The sequence below is a fragment of the Heterodontus francisci genome, chromosome 1 (assembly GCF_036365525.1).
Source record: "Heterodontus francisci isolate sHetFra1 chromosome 1, sHetFra1.hap1, whole genome shotgun sequence".
NCBI lineage: Eukaryota > Metazoa > Chordata > Chondrichthyes > Heterodontiformes > Heterodontidae > Heterodontus > Heterodontus francisci.
In genome coordinates this window covers 44,668,594-44,685,480 of record NC_090371.1, presented here as the reverse complement: position 1 = coordinate 44,685,480, position 16,887 = coordinate 44,668,594, and the positions used below count along the sequence as shown (strand labels likewise).

Below are 16,887 nucleotides of genomic sequence, written 5' to 3'. Positions count from 1 at the left end.
TTCCTATTTTTGCTACCGAAGTGGATAACCTCACATTTATCCACATTATACTGCATCTGCCATGCATTAGCCCACTCACTCAACTTGTCCAAATCACTCTAAAGCCTCTCTAAATCCTCCTCACAACTCACCCTCCCACCCAGTTTTGTGTCATCTGCAAACTTGGAGATATTACATTTAGTTCCCTCATCTAAATCATTAATGTATGTTGTGAATAGCTGCGGTCCGAGCACCGATCCCTGCAGTACCTCACTAGTCACTACTGCCTGCCTTTCAGAAAAAGACCCATTTATCCCTACTCTTTGTTTCCTGTCTACCAACCAATTTTCCATCCACCTACAAGATGCGCTGCAGCAACTTGCCAAATCTCCTTTGATAGTACGTTCCAAAGTCACGACCTCTACCACCTCGAAGAACAAGGGCAGCAGACGCGTGGGAACACCACCACCTGCAAGTTCCCCTCCATGTCACACACCAGACTTAGAACTAGATCGTCATTCCTTCACTGCAGCTGGATCAAAATCCTGGAGCTCCTTTCCTAAAAGCACTGTGGGTGTGCCTTCACCACATGGACTGCAGTGGTTCAAGGAGGTGGTTCACCACCACCACCTGCTTAAGGGCAATTAGGGATGGTCAATAGATGCTGGCCTTGCCAGCGTTACTCACATCTCGAGAATAAAAAAAAGCAGGCAACATTGGGCCCATAGGGGAATATTTTGGGGTAAAAAAAATACCCTTTGAAAATAAGTACACGTCATAATATATTAGGGAGATGTTCTGTATATACCATTTATACTTCACTGGTCTGAGTGACGCTATAGTTTAAGAACTGAGATCATCTAATACCAATGAAGTACAAGTTTGATAGACGGACACTCGTACAATTTCTTTCACACCATATAAGATATTTATGGACAAGTAAATAAACTTATTTAAGTTTATCACACAGAGGACCAAGTTACCAGAGGACCAAATTCAATAGATCATGGGAGATCAAAGCTCCAGGTAACTCAGCATGTTAGCAATATTGTTAGAACTATCACGATGCTGTTCATGTTACAGTTGGAAATGTACCAAAGGGAAGAAGCTGTGGTTAAGAAAAAAATATTGCGTTTTTTAGGCTTGTATGCAAAAGAACCCTTTGTGATCAAAGCAACGTCTGGAACATGGAGGATAATAGCATGTGGAATATGCCACATGAATCTCGGATAGACACCATTTAAAATGGAGTACAGCTACTTGCAACCAATTATGCTACCCATATACTAATGGATTGCAACAACAGGATTTCTATTTAACCTCTCCAACGTCTAGATCTAATAGCTTTTGTGGTTTGGGATATAATGGTAATGGCAGCCGTCATACGGCGTGATGATCCTTTCAAATTTACCCAAACAAGACCACAGCACATGAATTTTAAATCTAGAAACAATAGTCTCCAATGGCTACAGAAGAAAACTGGGACTATATTGCAAATTCTAAACTAGTTTATGTACATGAATAATACTGTCTCAGTGGTCATTTGGCATCCCATGTAAATAACAATCCCAACCTTTCAGTCATTATCTGTTCTACATGACTTCTTCAAAGACTGGATTAGCTCCCACCCCTACAGATTACAGAAATTAAAAATCCCACGGATGATGAAAATCTGAAATAAAAACAGCAATGAACAGCAGGTAATGAATCACACCTGAAACATTAATCTTCATTTGTGTTTCACATGCAGGATACAAAGGATCTGTGAAAGATGCAGTTAACATTTACAAATACTACGCTTACCTAGTTTTGTCTCTGCTTGCCACCCTAATATGCCGCCCCAAAGCACCAAGCAAGCGCAAAATGAGTCAGTGCTTTATAAGTCTGCAAAAGCAGAGCAAGTGTACAAAGCATGTGGCATAATGAAAACTCAAATAGTTTGAGAGGTTATGTTTTAAGTGCGGAGATAAAAACAAGATCCAATTCAAGTTGTGGTTAAATTCAAGCAATACAAATCACGTAAAAGATGAATAATTCTCACAAACTCTCTGTGGAGTTACTTTACGCTAAAAATTATCCAGTTCTACAAAATATTCAGTGGTTATACCATCTTGTTGCTCTTTTTTTGCTTATTGTGATTAGCTAATCATTTCCTTTAAAAAAAATACAAATAGCAGCTTGTGTTGAGTTGAAAATTATTTTAGCTAAGTAAAATGAGCAGAAGTGTGTTTTAATAAAGAATTAGACTAAAGTGGCAATTCTGCAGTAGGGAAACATTTTTGAATAATTATTTTGATATGAATGATGCATATAGAGAAATTCGAACAAAATGCATTGACAAAACTCAAAACTATTTGTTGAATAATATGTGGAACAAATTGCCAACAGGTTATATTGTAGCAACTATGAAAGGGCACATAAATGAACTGAATTTGACATTTCCAAGCTCACATTTTCATCAATCAGCATATCAATTATTTTTTAAAATATCTCATCTGACTATTTTAGGACACAGGATTGCTTTGCATTTCAGGCACTTAAAAAAAAATCCAAATTTGATCTGGGATACACAGATTTAGGTTTTTAAATCTGAGAGAATTAGAGAATGGTGCATGCAACCTTACAATTCATTTTAAGAGCCGGTTTCTACAATAAAAATAAAAATACATTACCTGAAGTGCATTCTCTGCACATAAATTTGCCTTGAGGTATTTTAGACAGCCCAAGACAAGCCAAATGGAATGCCCCACAACACTGTCCTTCACAAAGGAGCAGTTCACCAGAGTTCTCACACACCTATAAACAGAAGAAAAACCATGCGTCAGCCTGTGGAAAAATTAGCAATCTGTCCAAAATAAAGTTTTTAAAAAACCTTCATGCTTGCAAAAGGTGTGCAATCCAAACTTAGTTTTGACTGAACTCTGTATGCTGTTCCTAAATTATTCAAAAGCTTGTACATAACCGTGCATAAATGTCACATTGAGGAATATAAAAAAATTCGCTACTGTATCTCAGCTGTAAAAATCAATTAAGTTTTTAAAAATTAGGTAGACCAAGAAGACAGATTACTCACCTTTAGGTGCAGTATTCCTCCTTCTTCAAATGAAGTTGTCCTCCACATTACCTTGGGTGAGGTCAGCATACCAACAGGAAAATCACTAGGCACGCCTGTCCCTTTAAGAGACTCAGCCAGAACCACACACTGCCCCCTTCCCGTGCCCAAATACAGAAACCCCATGCGTCATTCTTCAGTTCTTTTTGATAAAAGACAAGGCAGAAGAGGATAAGCAAGGAGACCAGCAAGGAATCCATTGCCCCCTCATATCTTTTTTTAAAAAAGCCAAGAAACTTACTTATTTGTTTAACCTTGATGTTAATTCATGTTTAGTGTATTTTTTGTATTATGTCCTATGGATTTGTTAAATGCATATGTGTAACACAGGCTTAACATTAGCATAAACCCAAAACTAAGGAGCCAAAATTTTAGACTAGATGATTATGCAAAAGATTGAAACTTGGTATGTGGAGGCTTACTTTATTCAAGGAAGGAGTACAGCAATATAGTACACCTAAAAAGGGAAATGAGCTACTTTACGTTATATTTTATTACCTCCACATACCACAGGTGACTCTCTCAAAAGATCTACTTCAGGAAAAGGAGGTATTTTAGTATCCAAGACACAGGAAAGATTAGCCCCGACCAAACCAAGCATCACTGCAGTCAAACGTAAACTACAAACAACTTCTGGTAAATATACAAGGATTATTCCACATGGTTGCCTTATATATACATATCATTCAGTGCAAAGTGCATGAAACTAGCCAACATAGTGGCTATTACTTGTGTGAGATGGTGCTTAACAATGAAGTCCAACATTTTAGATAGTTTCTGCTCCATGGTTGAAATGAGTTAGTTTTCACTCTTCATTCATATTGTAATGTGGGGAAAAATGCAACTTTAAGCCATTAAAAAGTAGTGATGCATTCAGCCCACGTTAATTTTATGAACTACTGACAAACCACCAATAGGTGAACATATAGAAATCTTCTGATGATTTACTTAATTCTGCAAAAACCACACTGAAGTATCTTCAAACTCCTCAGATATTACATCATCACGTGAGCGAAGGTACCCATATTACTGTCTAGTATATATAAAAAATTAAAAACGCACACAAATAGGGAGCCAGTTTCTTTATTCATAAGAAGTCAAGCACATAATAAAAATATCCAGCGATCAATGGTTTTATCACAAGTCAGAAAGACAGATGGAATGCAGTCACATCTGCACTACTTATGATTTTAGATTTTCTTTCTTGCTCATGAAATAAATTGATCACGTGACCGAACAGCTCTATTTCTTTGTACTGTATGTATGCTTGAAGTTCGTCTCACCTGACAAACTCCTTCTTTCTTAGCTGTACCACTGCCTCCTCGCTCTCCTTGAGATTTTTTGGATGATACAGATGAAGCCTCTGTTGGAGTTTCATCTGCACTTTCATCTGCTGACTCCAGCTGTCCATCAAATGATGTCTGAACACAGGAGGCAAAACACAAAATTATATTATATTAATTACTTTGATGTTGCAATATAAAGTTGTGTGATAGTAAAATAACTATTTTATTGTGAATCTTCAAAAACAGTATCAAAAGATCATGCAATTTTTGGGAATTTATGATAACACTAAATCAGCAGCCAGTATAATGCATTGTACCTTTCCAAAAAAGTTTCAGTATACAAGTATGAATATTTTAAAACGGTTTGACTTAGCAAACAAATAAGCACTGCAAGAGAAAACGAGGGTCGTGTTTGCCGACATAAAATACTGCTCACAAAGATTATATGTATTCCTCAACATGATGAGTTTGAAGCAAGCGATGGGAACATATTTTCTCAAACCGAAATGTTTACAACAGCAGCTCTTGCACAGCATCTAGTTTCAGAAGGGTATCAGCAGAGGTCTACTAGCAGGTCACCACTTGACCTTCTGGTCAGGGACAGTGAATGCGACTGGAAACACCATAGGCAAAAGTGCTGTAAAGACCTTAACATGAATTAAATCCCATGTACAAAACAACAGAAAATCATTATGCTCTTCAAACCAGGTTAACTTTCATTAGATACTAATTGAAAATGTTCCAATTTTAGTCCTATGTAAAATAAAACAACTGAAACATTAATAGAGCAGAGAGGCCAAGTGTGTTGGGTGTTCCAGTGTGCTTAAGACTTGGATTGGTCCTCTGATGGGACCCATGTGAATTCCGAATCTTAGAAAAACAAATTCCACTTACTTAAAAAAAACTTTCATAATTGAAATAAATGTCTCCCACATATTGGTTTAATGAGATAAAGAAACCAAAAACAATTTAGCTAGAAAGCACTTTTTTTGTACCTACAAGAGTTGCAACACTAAACTGGTTAAGATTTCCAGCATAAAATCTATCAAAACTAAAGAGGCACTTAAAAAAAAATACTGTCATCAACAGCCAGCTTTCAAACAAGTTAGTTAGAATATTAAAAAAATCAATTTAAAAGAAAATAAAAAAGGTTTCAAGCCAGCAACTAAGTGAGTATATACCTGAATATAAAAAATAAATTTGGATAATACGTGGAATCAATTGTTCACTACACTCACATTATCTGGATAATAGTTTTTCCTGAGTTGGGATGTGAAATGAGAAGCAGTCATCACAAATACACCCAAAGGCAAACCTGTCAATTGAACTGCTATAGCACAGAAACAGGCTAATTGGCCCATCATATCTGTGCCAGTGTTTTTCTTCAGCCATTTACTCAAGTAGAGTCTCCTGCATACTCCCCATAACCTTTAATACTCCACCCTTTTCTGGCAACCACCTAATCCTCTTAAGAATTCATGTTTAGGCAGATAATTCCACCTGTTAACCATCCCCTGTGTAAACTGCTTTCTTAATCTTCCCTAGAATTCTTTTTGTGATCATCTTTAATTTATGCATTGTTGCAATTTCTCATTACTTGCATTTTATAATCCTGAAGACTTCGATCAGGTAACCCCTTAATCTCTCAGCTTTAGTGATAAAAACCCTAGCTTTGCAAGCCTCTCTGCACAACTCATCCCTGGTGCCATCCTTGTAAACTGACACTGCATCTTCTCAATTGTTATACATCCTTCCCAAAACAGAATGGCCAGAACAGCGTACAAAATTCCAAACAGGGTCAACTAAAGTCTTGTATAAATAAAAGGCTTTTGTATTATGTCCTTCTAGATACTAAGCCAAGTATTCCATTTGCCTTTTTATGGTTTCCTTTCCTTAAGCTATCACTTTTAGTGGCTTGTGAATTTGTATACAATGCTCTTGTATTCCTCAACACTATTTAAAACTTTGACATTTTAGGTGCATTCCTTCCCTTTTCACTCAAAGCTGGCTTATGCTAGATTTTTTAAAACCCTGGTTTCAGAATAATTTGAACACATTTTATCCAAATTATTTTCCCTTTCTCCCCCCCACAACCAAAGGTTCTCCACACCGCTCCAGTGGCCTGAACTTTCAGTCATCGGAATGATGGCTAATCTTTTTTGTCCTTTATGTGCCAACAGATGTGTGAATGGAACAAATACACAGGGAAATATATTGGAAAAAGAAAATAGAAATTTAGGAAAAAAGGGGTGATTTACAGGAAAACTCTGCTAAGGAGTCATTAACGATCTGCCCATCAGTACTATACAAGTAGCTGCTGTGAACTGTGTAACCTCAATTTGTAGCAACTGATACCATATCCAAGTGAACTGATTCTCATCATTAATCTCATGGTGCACAAGTAGAACTTTCAAAATCTCACTGTGAGCTGTCCCACATCCATAGTTTCAACTTTTCATCCTCAAACCAGACTGTCTACTGAAACCCATTTTTCTCCACTTTATTATGGGTGCATTACTGAGGCAAATTTAGTCTCTGCAAGTGTCTTTTGATATTACCTCATTTTCTGTAAACACAGTTAGAGGAGATAGATTCTTGCTGACAGCTGGTATCAGAGTTTCTGCAGTTGATGCTCTGCTTCGTTTTTTCAGTGGTTTACATGCATCAGAGAGTTTGCTTATATCTGAAAAAATTGCATGAAAGTAAAATTTGATACCAAGCTTATTGACTAAAAGAAAACTTTTTGCTTTCCACTTGATTATTTCACATATGGATTAAAATGTATACTAAAATAGGGATATCAAAACAATTCTTAGTAAAAATACAATTTCTAGAAGTCGATAAATCTTTACCTGACTGGCTATTTTGGGATGCATTAGTAACAGAAGATGTTTCTCCAGCCTCAACACCATCACTTCCACACGCTTCTGCCTGGCCAGAATTATTGAACTCATACTGTGCATAAAAGGTGAATTCATTACCCATGAGTGTTATTAGTGCAGAACAAGGTCTATTACAATCCTCAAAAGGAATCAAGTTGAATTGTCACACAGTATGATCTAATTTAAATACACTAACTCCACTGTGAATTATGCTTACAGGTGGGTAATATTGCGGCCAACATTCAGATATGCATGCAAATTCACAGGGTGAGGAATTGGATCTTATTCAACATAATTTAGCAACGGCTCCCCAATCACTTCATTAGAGTTCTACTAAAATCATACACTGCATAATTACTTCACCTCTTCCCTCAATATTACAATCAAAGCTAGTGAAGATATTCTTGACAAAGAATATGCTCAGTTTGTATGGGTTGGTTAACAATATTAGGAAAGAGCGCTAGAAGCATGTCAGAAAAAGGAATGGTCTTTACGGCACCAAAACTTTAAAATTGTGGAAGAAATATCAAAGGGATACTAAGTTGGGGGCAATTTTAGATGAACTGCGTAAATATACTCTTTCGAAGTTGTATTGTTTTGACTAAACTGTGGTGGCACTGGCGCATATTTGTGAGGTTACATTAAGTTCTGCGAACTGGGATGAGGGAGGAAAAACTAATATTGTTCTAAAATTTCAAATTAGAAATTTGCTTTTCAATGTTCAGGATTCCTAATATACAGAAATTAACCGAGTCATATCAGAGGCAAAACTGTCCAAGCATCAGTATAGGTACTGATGCAACAAAAGAAAGCATCAGAAAATTACAGAAAAATAAGCACAGCTTCCCTTACCTCTTACTGCACCTATATTATTTTCAATTTTCCACACTACCTTTGTCATTACTTCATCTTCCTTCAATCATAAGGTCAGAAGTGGAGATGTTCACTGATGATTGCACAATGTTCAGCACCATTCGCGACTCCTCAGATACTGAAGCAGTCAGTGTAGAAATGCAGCAAGACCTGGACAATATCCAGGCTTGGGCTGATAAGTGGCAAGTAACATTCGCGCCACACAAGTGCCAGGCAATGACCATCTCCAACAAGAGAGAATCTAACAATCTCCCCTTGACATTTAATGGCATTACCATCGCTGAATCCCCCATGATCAGGATGCTGGGTGTTACCATTGACCAGAAACTGAACTGGAGTAGCCATATAAATACTGTGGCTACAAGAGTAGCTCAGAGGCTAGTAACTCACCTCCTGACTCAAACATTCACTCCCTCCACTACTGACGCACAGTGGCAACAGTGTATACCATCTACAAGATGCACTGCAGCAACGCACCAATGCTCCTTAAGACAACACCTTCCAAACCCGCAGCCTCTACCACCTAGAAGGAGAAGGGCAGCAGATAGGAACACCACCACCTGCAAGTTCCCCTCCAAGACACACATCATCCTGATTTGGAGCTATATCGCTATTCCTTTACTGTTGCTGGGTCAAAATCCTGGAACTCCCTTCCTAACAGCACTGTGGGTATACCGACCCCACATGAACTGCAGCGGTTCAATAAGGTATCTCACCACCACCTTCTCATGAGCAATTTGGGATGGATAATAAATGCTGGCCGGGCTAGCGATGCCCATATCCCCACAAATATAAAAAAAACTCTACCTTGTGCTTTCTGGACTCAAGGTTAGTGACAAATATAATCCTAGTTTTATGTTGTGGGAATTCTTTTTGAAAAATTGAGAAACCAGGTGTATGACTCCACCAAAGAAAACAGAAAAGAAATCAAAGTAAATCAGACAGCAGTAATTATGCAATGCCGAGCTTTGGTTTTAAAAGTGCAAAGGTTGCAGAAGAAAGGTAAGGAGCTCCACTGTTGAGCTGCTAGTTAAGTGTCAGTTACATTCCATCACATTAGAAGTTAACGTTGAATCCTGTGAAGGGAGAACTTTTTGGATAGCAGGTTAGAGGAAATTTCAGAGAACACCTGTTATAGTAATTTCAGGAAAAGGGAGAGGATAAAAATCTCAACTATCAGACACCAAGCTCTACTTTTAATATGTTTAAGACGTGTTAGAAAAGCTTCCGTAGATATCAGCATAATATTCATGCTTTGCAGGGGCTTATTGTTTTACAGAAAGCCATAAGTTGTTCAGAGGAAAAGAAGTGCTTAGCACAAAAATAAGACAAACTCAGTTTCTTGGGAGCAAAATGAGTAATTTGGTGGTAAATTTCATTTAGGATCGTTGTTTGTCCCAGTTGCTGGCAAACAATATTGTGTGCGAGCATTTTGAATCTAATCAAGATGAAGGATGCTGGAAATGGAAGACTTTAGCAAAAATTCAAGCACCTAGGAGGGAAATTTAACCTAACTGGTCTGGTGGGGAACTTTTTAATGGCAAGGAAAATCGAGCAGTGTGTAAAATGGGTGGCCAATCTGAATTCATCAGTTTTCCACTGGGTGAGTTAGGTTAAAATTATCAACTTTATGTCAGCATTAACCACACTCTCCGTTCAGCTGGAGTAAGCACAATTAATGCAGATAAAGTTCCCTTTACTCTACCTCAACATTAGGAGATAAGCCTTATTGAACTACAGTAGCATTTTGTTTTTACTTTAAAATCTGCGTGCTACCTTCCAAATTCTACTTATAAAAGATAGAAATAACTACTATTTACCACGCATCACCAGAGAGGTCTACTATATGCCACATTTCCCCTGCCCACCAGGTGAGCGGGGATTTAGTGCTGGGCTCTTACTCCACAATTACTAGGGGAATCTTTATTACTTTCTTTTCATCCACTTAGTAATTTGCTTAAATTCAGTGGGTTGCCATGTCTGATCTGAGGCTGTAAAGCCAGAAGCACACAGAAAAATAGCATAGCAACATCTGTATCACTACAACATATCTTCTATTTGTAACTTTTCCCTTCTCTTAAAAGGTGCAGCGCAAATTACATATTCTCAACAACTTTTGTAGGCGAAATTCTAAATAAGCAATTACCTTTTCATCTTCATAGTAATTTCGTTTTAACCTCTTGCTGGAGGCAATTCGCTCTGGGGAGTCCTCCCTGTAATCTATTATTTTCCTGGATAGTCTTCTTTGCCTAGTTGATTCTGAACTAACTGTAAAAGAAAACAAAACAGCAGTTAACAGCTTGGCTCAGTTTGAACCCATTTAATCCAATTGGAAGGTAATGGGTTCAAGCCCCAGTCCAGGACTTGAATGCACAATCTCGGCTGCTATTCTGCGCAGTACTGAGGGAGTGCTCTATTGTCAGAGCTGCCATCTTTTGGATGAGGAATTAAACTGGATGCCTTGTTTGCTTATTCAGGGGAACAAAAAAGAACCTATGGCATTAAATGAAGAGTTCTCCTGGTGTTCTGGTCAGCATGCCCCCATCTTGGTTGGCCCTCAGCCAGTAGATTTTAAAATTAAAAAGATCATCTTGTTGTTTGTAGGGCCTTACTTTCATAAATTAGTTGCTTTAGTTGTGCAGGCAAGTGCAGCAATTAATTGGTTGTGTAGTGCTTTGGGATGTCCTGAGGACATGATTTAGTGCTATACAAATACAATTTTTTTCTTACTTTAAATTTGCTGAGTAAGGAACAGTTATCCAAATAGGGTGAAATGTTTGATTTTGGGCTAGATACTAACTTGCCATACATCAAGCACCTTTAAATGTAATAAATTCCAATGATGGTAGACCTGTTATACTGCCATTAGCAGCAATTCTCCTCCACAGACCCAATGGCATTGGGGCTCAATTTTCATGAGTCACGAAAACTGTAGTTCATCTCTATCATTTCCTGAATGAAAAGATTTCTCCCAGGACTGTGGCACTTAACAAATACAAGTGTGGCACATGGAAACTCACATCTATGTCTGAGTGCTGCTCCCTCAGACTGTATGCATTTACATATTTAAAAATCTTGTGTCCAGTTCAAGTCTCTTGTATCATGCCTTCCAAAGGTGTCACATTTGAAAGAATCACAAGTCTGTAGGCCAAAATTACTATTGGTTAAAACAAGGACTTCTGTTAAGTTAGCAATCAATATCCAATTAGCTCAATGTCAATGAATCAAAAGCAGTTATACTCAGTAAGTACCAAAGTAAGCTGAAAAAAAACTTCTTTGCAAATCTGCTATTTCTGAATTGGCAAAAAACAGAAACCACCCAATCAAACTTGTTAAAATAATTTTGTGAAGTTCTTTTGAGTCATTGCCTTGATTTTTTTGAAAAACCTACTTGAAAATATACTAGTAATAGCAAAACTTAAGAAATCCACAAAAAATTATATTCTTACTCAAAATGGCCACTCCCTGGAAAACATTTTCTGGGGAGCCATACACCTAGGTCAGGACCTAAGGCTCAATTCAGCACACTTGCCTGGACTGGAGTTGACTTTTTCTGCTAATGCCATGGCTCCTCCGAACTGACTGTTGTACAAGTCAATGGCAATTTGTTCGGAAACGAGTTAGGACGAGGGAAAGCAGTAATATGTGTAATTGCTAATTAGGATGAGATAGAATGCAGGAGAACTAAGAAGCCTCATGCACCTTAGCCCTGACAGACAGTAAGTTATCAGATAATATTCCTTAATGGTATTTACCGACTGAATAAATCTGCTTTTGATTTGTTCACATTCAGCCCATTGAATACTTATCGTCTTGCAAGTGAATCCACTAGTTGTGGCAAGCTCCTAATTTTGGTTGCAGAGTTTCAGTTGAGAATTAGACCTTTCAGAGTGCAATGGAATACCATCACACATAGGAGCTTAGGAAGAGTAGGCGAAAAGAAACAGGGAGTATTTCATTATAAGTGAGCATTTACAGAGAAAGCCACGATTTTCTGTTTGTAACCCTACCCCCTCCTTCAACCAGTGATGCAAAATAACCTACAGCACAAACTTCAGAGGTAAATGGGAAATAATTAATTACAAGGGGTTGTTTATTTATACTGTTCAGCAGCAACTGTTCTAGAGATAGTGTCCTTTGACTGTCCAGACAAGATTTTCAGGCCCTGCCAAGGTCGGGAACGGAGATGGGTGGGGCCCAAAAATACCGAAATCAGCTGGCATGCTGGTTTCCCAACCCTGTTCTTGGCATTGGCCATTTTGGTTGAGGTGACTTTGGGGCCAGCAGGGCCCATCAAAAGACTTGTTAAAAAAGATAAGTTTCGGAGGCCAACTGGGATTTGCCAGTCAGCCTCCAGTTTTCCAAAGTGAGTGGGAGAGGGGTTCCAGATCAACTACCTGGAGACGAGCAGCCAGTGGTGCCAGCATTCTAGGCCGCCCTTTAGAGGGATTTCCCCCCCTCACTGCTCCCACCACCAAAAACAGTGGTGGCCTGTCTGCTTTCTTTATTTTTTATTTAAAATTTTAAAGATGTGGCTGAGACAGCGCCCTCTCAGTTACTTACCACTCATTGCAGCTGGGTGCGCCTCTGAAGCTGGAAGGCCTCTGACTGCTCCTCCAGCTTTGAGAGACCACTCACTGCCCTTAATTGAACAGAGAACCTGTGTCCGTGCCAATTAAAGGGGCTCCCCGGTCAAAATTCCAATATGAGTGACCGTTTCCTCCCAAGGCCCTGCTCCAGTTTCGCACTCTCAATGTGAAAATTCAGCCCTGTGAATCACTCTCTTATCGCATCAATTTTGGGAATACCACCTTCCTCTGATATTTGCTTCCAAAGTGGAGATCCGGGTTCAGCTGTATGGGGTTCCTTAGTTCCTTTCATTCTCTCTCAACATGATTAATAGTTGAACACATTGCTAATTTGCCCTCAAGCCATACACCACTCTACAGTACCAAAGAATGATGTAGTCGTCTAGTCCATGTTGCATGACAGAGTTATAGAAATAACATGCAACAGAAACAATTTCCTTAATTACGTACCTAAAGTCTAAAAAACACCATTTACTTTCCCATAAAACAACCAATAAAAAAAAACACTTACTTCACTATCTGCATAAATGTGTGGCAAATCTTTTTCCAAAACCTTTCAGCGGACGTGTGTACCACATCTATTCCAGCATTAGCGGAACACCTGCCTTACTTTGAGCAATGCCACAGGGGATAAACTAGTTTCATATAAAAGTGCCTTAGCCATTCCAAAATTTCCACTTCAGTTTTGTTTTAAATTACAAATTTGATAATCATGCTCGATAGTTGTGATAGCATTCCTGAAATTGAACAAGCAACTTATCTGGTTATGTAAATGCTAGTCATTTATAAATTACACAGATATTTTAATCTCATGGGTAAACCCAGACAAATGTGAAAGTTGAAGATTTAAAACTTTCAATGTAGCTGAGAAAACCACATGCAAATTATGCAAGAAAAAATTTCCTTCAACCTACCACTAGATCTAGTTGTTCTTTTTGGAGATTCCTGTAGCACTTTGCGTTTGGTTGGCCCAGGAGATCCTGCTGAAAAACCTATTGAAGCAGTATTGGAGAAAAACAAAATGTTTGACATGCTTTGGGCCATGTGCTACCTATTCTTTGCATTATTCTAGTACCTGTTCACTTTCAGCACAGTACAAAATAAAGTCTATCTTGCAGCATCAAAAAAGCCATTCAAATCAGCAGGATGTAGAGAGAACAAATAAGCTTTGGTATGATATTTATTATTTGTGCATCAGTAAGTTTCTTCTTTGGTCTGCAATGTAGTAAAATGAGCAAAACTATTGTTCAGATATTGTACATTTACGGTTCCACCTTAGAAGATCAGAACCTTATGGTTAATTTCTAACTCTGGATGTGCTGGTATTTAGAAGGGTAGTTGAAGGTTGCCAACTGGAAAAAAGAACACCATTGCTAGCCCAGTGTAAAAATATTCCAATTACATCTTAAATAAATATCTGTCCATTCTATCCAAATATTAATGATTTGCCTAAAATAAAAGCAAAATACTGCGGATGCTGGAAATCTGAAATAAAAACAAGAAATGCTGGAACCACTCAGCAGGTCTGGCAGCATCTGTGGAAAGAGAAGCAGTTCCGAAGAAGGGTCACTGACCCGAAACGTTAACTCTGCTTCTCTTTCCACAGATGCTGCCAGACCTGCTGAGTGGTTCCAGCATTTCTTGTTTTTATTAATGATTTGCCCCTTGTTGAAAAGTACTTTATTAACTTGGAAGCCAAAATAAAAATGATTTCCTTGAGCATTATTGTAAGGCTGTGTTTGCTGACAACGCAACCACTAGGAAGAGCAGTACTAGCACATGTGCAAATGCAGCCACTGAAACACCACTGTCTGCGGCTTTCAGGCAGCTGCAGGATTAAAGATGGTGCCACCCAATTTATCACAGAAAAACAAGACAGGACTCTGGTATGATACTACCATTGAAATCTGGAATGTAAAGCAACTTTCCATGGGACGGTAAAGTCAATATTTACACTTTGAAGTTTTTGGAAGAAGTAACTGAATTTCTGCACCCCCTCCATTCTGCAATCTCCCATTCTCCCAATGCACATATTCACACTTGCTACAGCCTCGCCATTATTCCCCCACCGCCACCTCAGCCACTCGCTCCAGATATCACCACTGCACCCCCACTTCCCCTCCACTCGGCTGGTTGTTCCCCGCTCCTCGTCCCCTCCCCTGCCACCCCGCTTTCCGGCTGCTCGCTCCCCGCTTCCCCCCCAACCCCCACATGCTAGCTCCAGGCCGTGCCACTGCCCTCCTCTTGGCCACTCGCTCCCACGTTCGATCATTCCCCACCGCGCCGCCCGAAGAAGCAAGGTGAGCAGAGAGAAGCGACGGGGCAACATAGGAGTGAGTGGCCAAGAGGAGGGAAAGCAGCACGGCCTAGAGCTAGTGGCTGGAGAGGGAAGCGAGTGCTGGGGGGGGGAAAGAGAGCAAGCGAGCAGCCAGAGAGTGGGGGGAAGCAGCTAGTGGGGAGGAGGGACGAGGGGGAGAAAGCACGAGGCCTGAAGCGAGTGGCCGAAGGGAGTGGGGGGGGGGGGGAAGACAGTGGCCAGTGGGGTGAGAGAGAGTAGCTGAGTGGGGGGGGGGGGGGGGGGGAAGCAGGAGAGGGGAGCAAGCAGCTGATTACATCTTCCTGTGCATGAGCAGCATCTCACTGAGAGCAGGAGATCGTTTGCGCATGTGTGCAACTTGGAGCGCTCTGATGACATCAGGGGCTGCTGTGTTGTCAGGAATCACTTTGTTATAGTAAATGGCACACTAATTTTATGCAGAATTAAAACTACTGCATTGACTTAATGTAGAACATTCAGAGAATATATGGAGACACACTGTGGGGGAAATATTGGGTAGAATGTAAAACTGGGGGTTCCAATCAATTCTGTCAGTTTCCTGATGGGAGGGTGAGGTTACAATTCCCTCCCGTTTCTGCAATCTCTCACTGAAGGGCTCAGAAATATCACTTCTTTGAAGTGATTCATAGAACATAGAACCTTGTATTTTATTGTTCTCTGAATGTTCTTTGACATAGTTTGCTTTTAAACCATAGCAAAGTTATGTTTGAAGCACCCACCCATCTCTTGCAGAATAAAACTTTAGCACCAGTTACAATGAAGAATTTACGCTCACCTGAACCCAATACAGGAGATTTGTGTTCCGTTACTGGGGTTACTATAGAGAACTTGGTATTGTAACGTGCTCTCTGTTTATCACTAAGCATAGCCCACTGAGATTCGAGCAGCTCTTCAATCTCTTCACCAGAAGCATCTGGATGCTCCTCAGCTAGCTGCAAATGTAAAAGCATCTCAATTATTTACTATTGTTTGGAGTCAACACAATCTCAATTGATAAAATGAATTCACACTTATCAAAATATTGCACTACAGACTATTTTTGAAAGCCAAAACTCTAAGAAAACTTGCAAAATAAGGTTTGCAGTCAAATATTTTACTTCCAATCGATGCAAGGCCACTTGAGTTTCAACCCACTGCCATGCACTGGTTGGCAATTTCAATCTTAACACAAATTAACAGTTTTGCCCATACCATCAGAAGTTTCCAAATAGATGTCAGTTATCATCACACAGAGGCAGAACCAAGTTATCAGCTGATGAACAGCATAAGTTACTCCCCAATAGACTGATGAATAAATGCACTATAAAGGAATGGCACGCAAGCACTCAGATCAGAAAGGTTGCTGATTCAATTCCTGTTATGCACCGAATTAAGCTAACAGCCTGGTGGTTGGAGAGAGACAAAATGAAAAAAAAAAACCAAATCAACTATGGATTCCATTGCTGATCACCATGCATGGACTCTTACTGGAAAATACAGGTGTGGGCGAATGGCAGAAGGATAGGATCTAGCTTAGCTGTGATACCTGCCACGGCGATCACTGTCTGGAGTAATACGCGAGGAATGGTCACAGCTTGGTACAGGAGAACTGCCAGTACCCATGGAACTATTTCCAAACCTTAGGTAAATGAGTGGAGAAAGAGGAAAAGGTGGAGAATTGGGAAAAAAATGGCAACTTGCATGCTTGATCAGAAATTAAAGCTAACTAAAATTATTACTGTTAATTATTTTAGAACCTCCTTTGGTTTATATCACAACCAACAGAATCATTTTGGGCGGCACAGTGGTGCAGTGGTTAGCACCGAAGCCTCACAGCTCCAGGGACCCG

The 16,887-nt window shown here is 39.5% G+C and overlaps 1 protein-coding gene across 3 annotated transcripts in view; it reads right to left on the bottom strand.

The window, feature by feature from the left end:
* Positions 1–16,887, bottom strand: part of nsd2 (nuclear receptor binding SET domain protein 2) — a 223,678-nt gene that overhangs the window by 48,900 nt on the left and 157,891 nt on the right. For all 3 annotated transcript variants that reach the window (XM_068029807.1, XM_068029797.1, XM_068029816.1), the window contains exons 6-12: positions 15,835–15,991; positions 13,636–13,713; positions 10,279–10,400; positions 7,230–7,332; positions 6,936–7,060; positions 4,375–4,512; positions 2,652–2,775 (exon numbers count right to left, since the gene is read on the bottom strand). In XM_068029807.1, the coding sequence (XP_067885908.1) occupies positions 2,652–2,775; positions 4,375–4,512; positions 6,936–7,060; positions 7,230–7,332; positions 10,279–10,400; positions 13,636–13,713; positions 15,835–15,991 (847 nt within the window). The remainder of the gene's footprint in view (positions 1–2,651; positions 2,776–4,374; positions 4,513–6,935; positions 7,061–7,229; positions 7,333–10,278; positions 10,401–13,635; positions 13,714–15,834; positions 15,992–16,887) is intronic.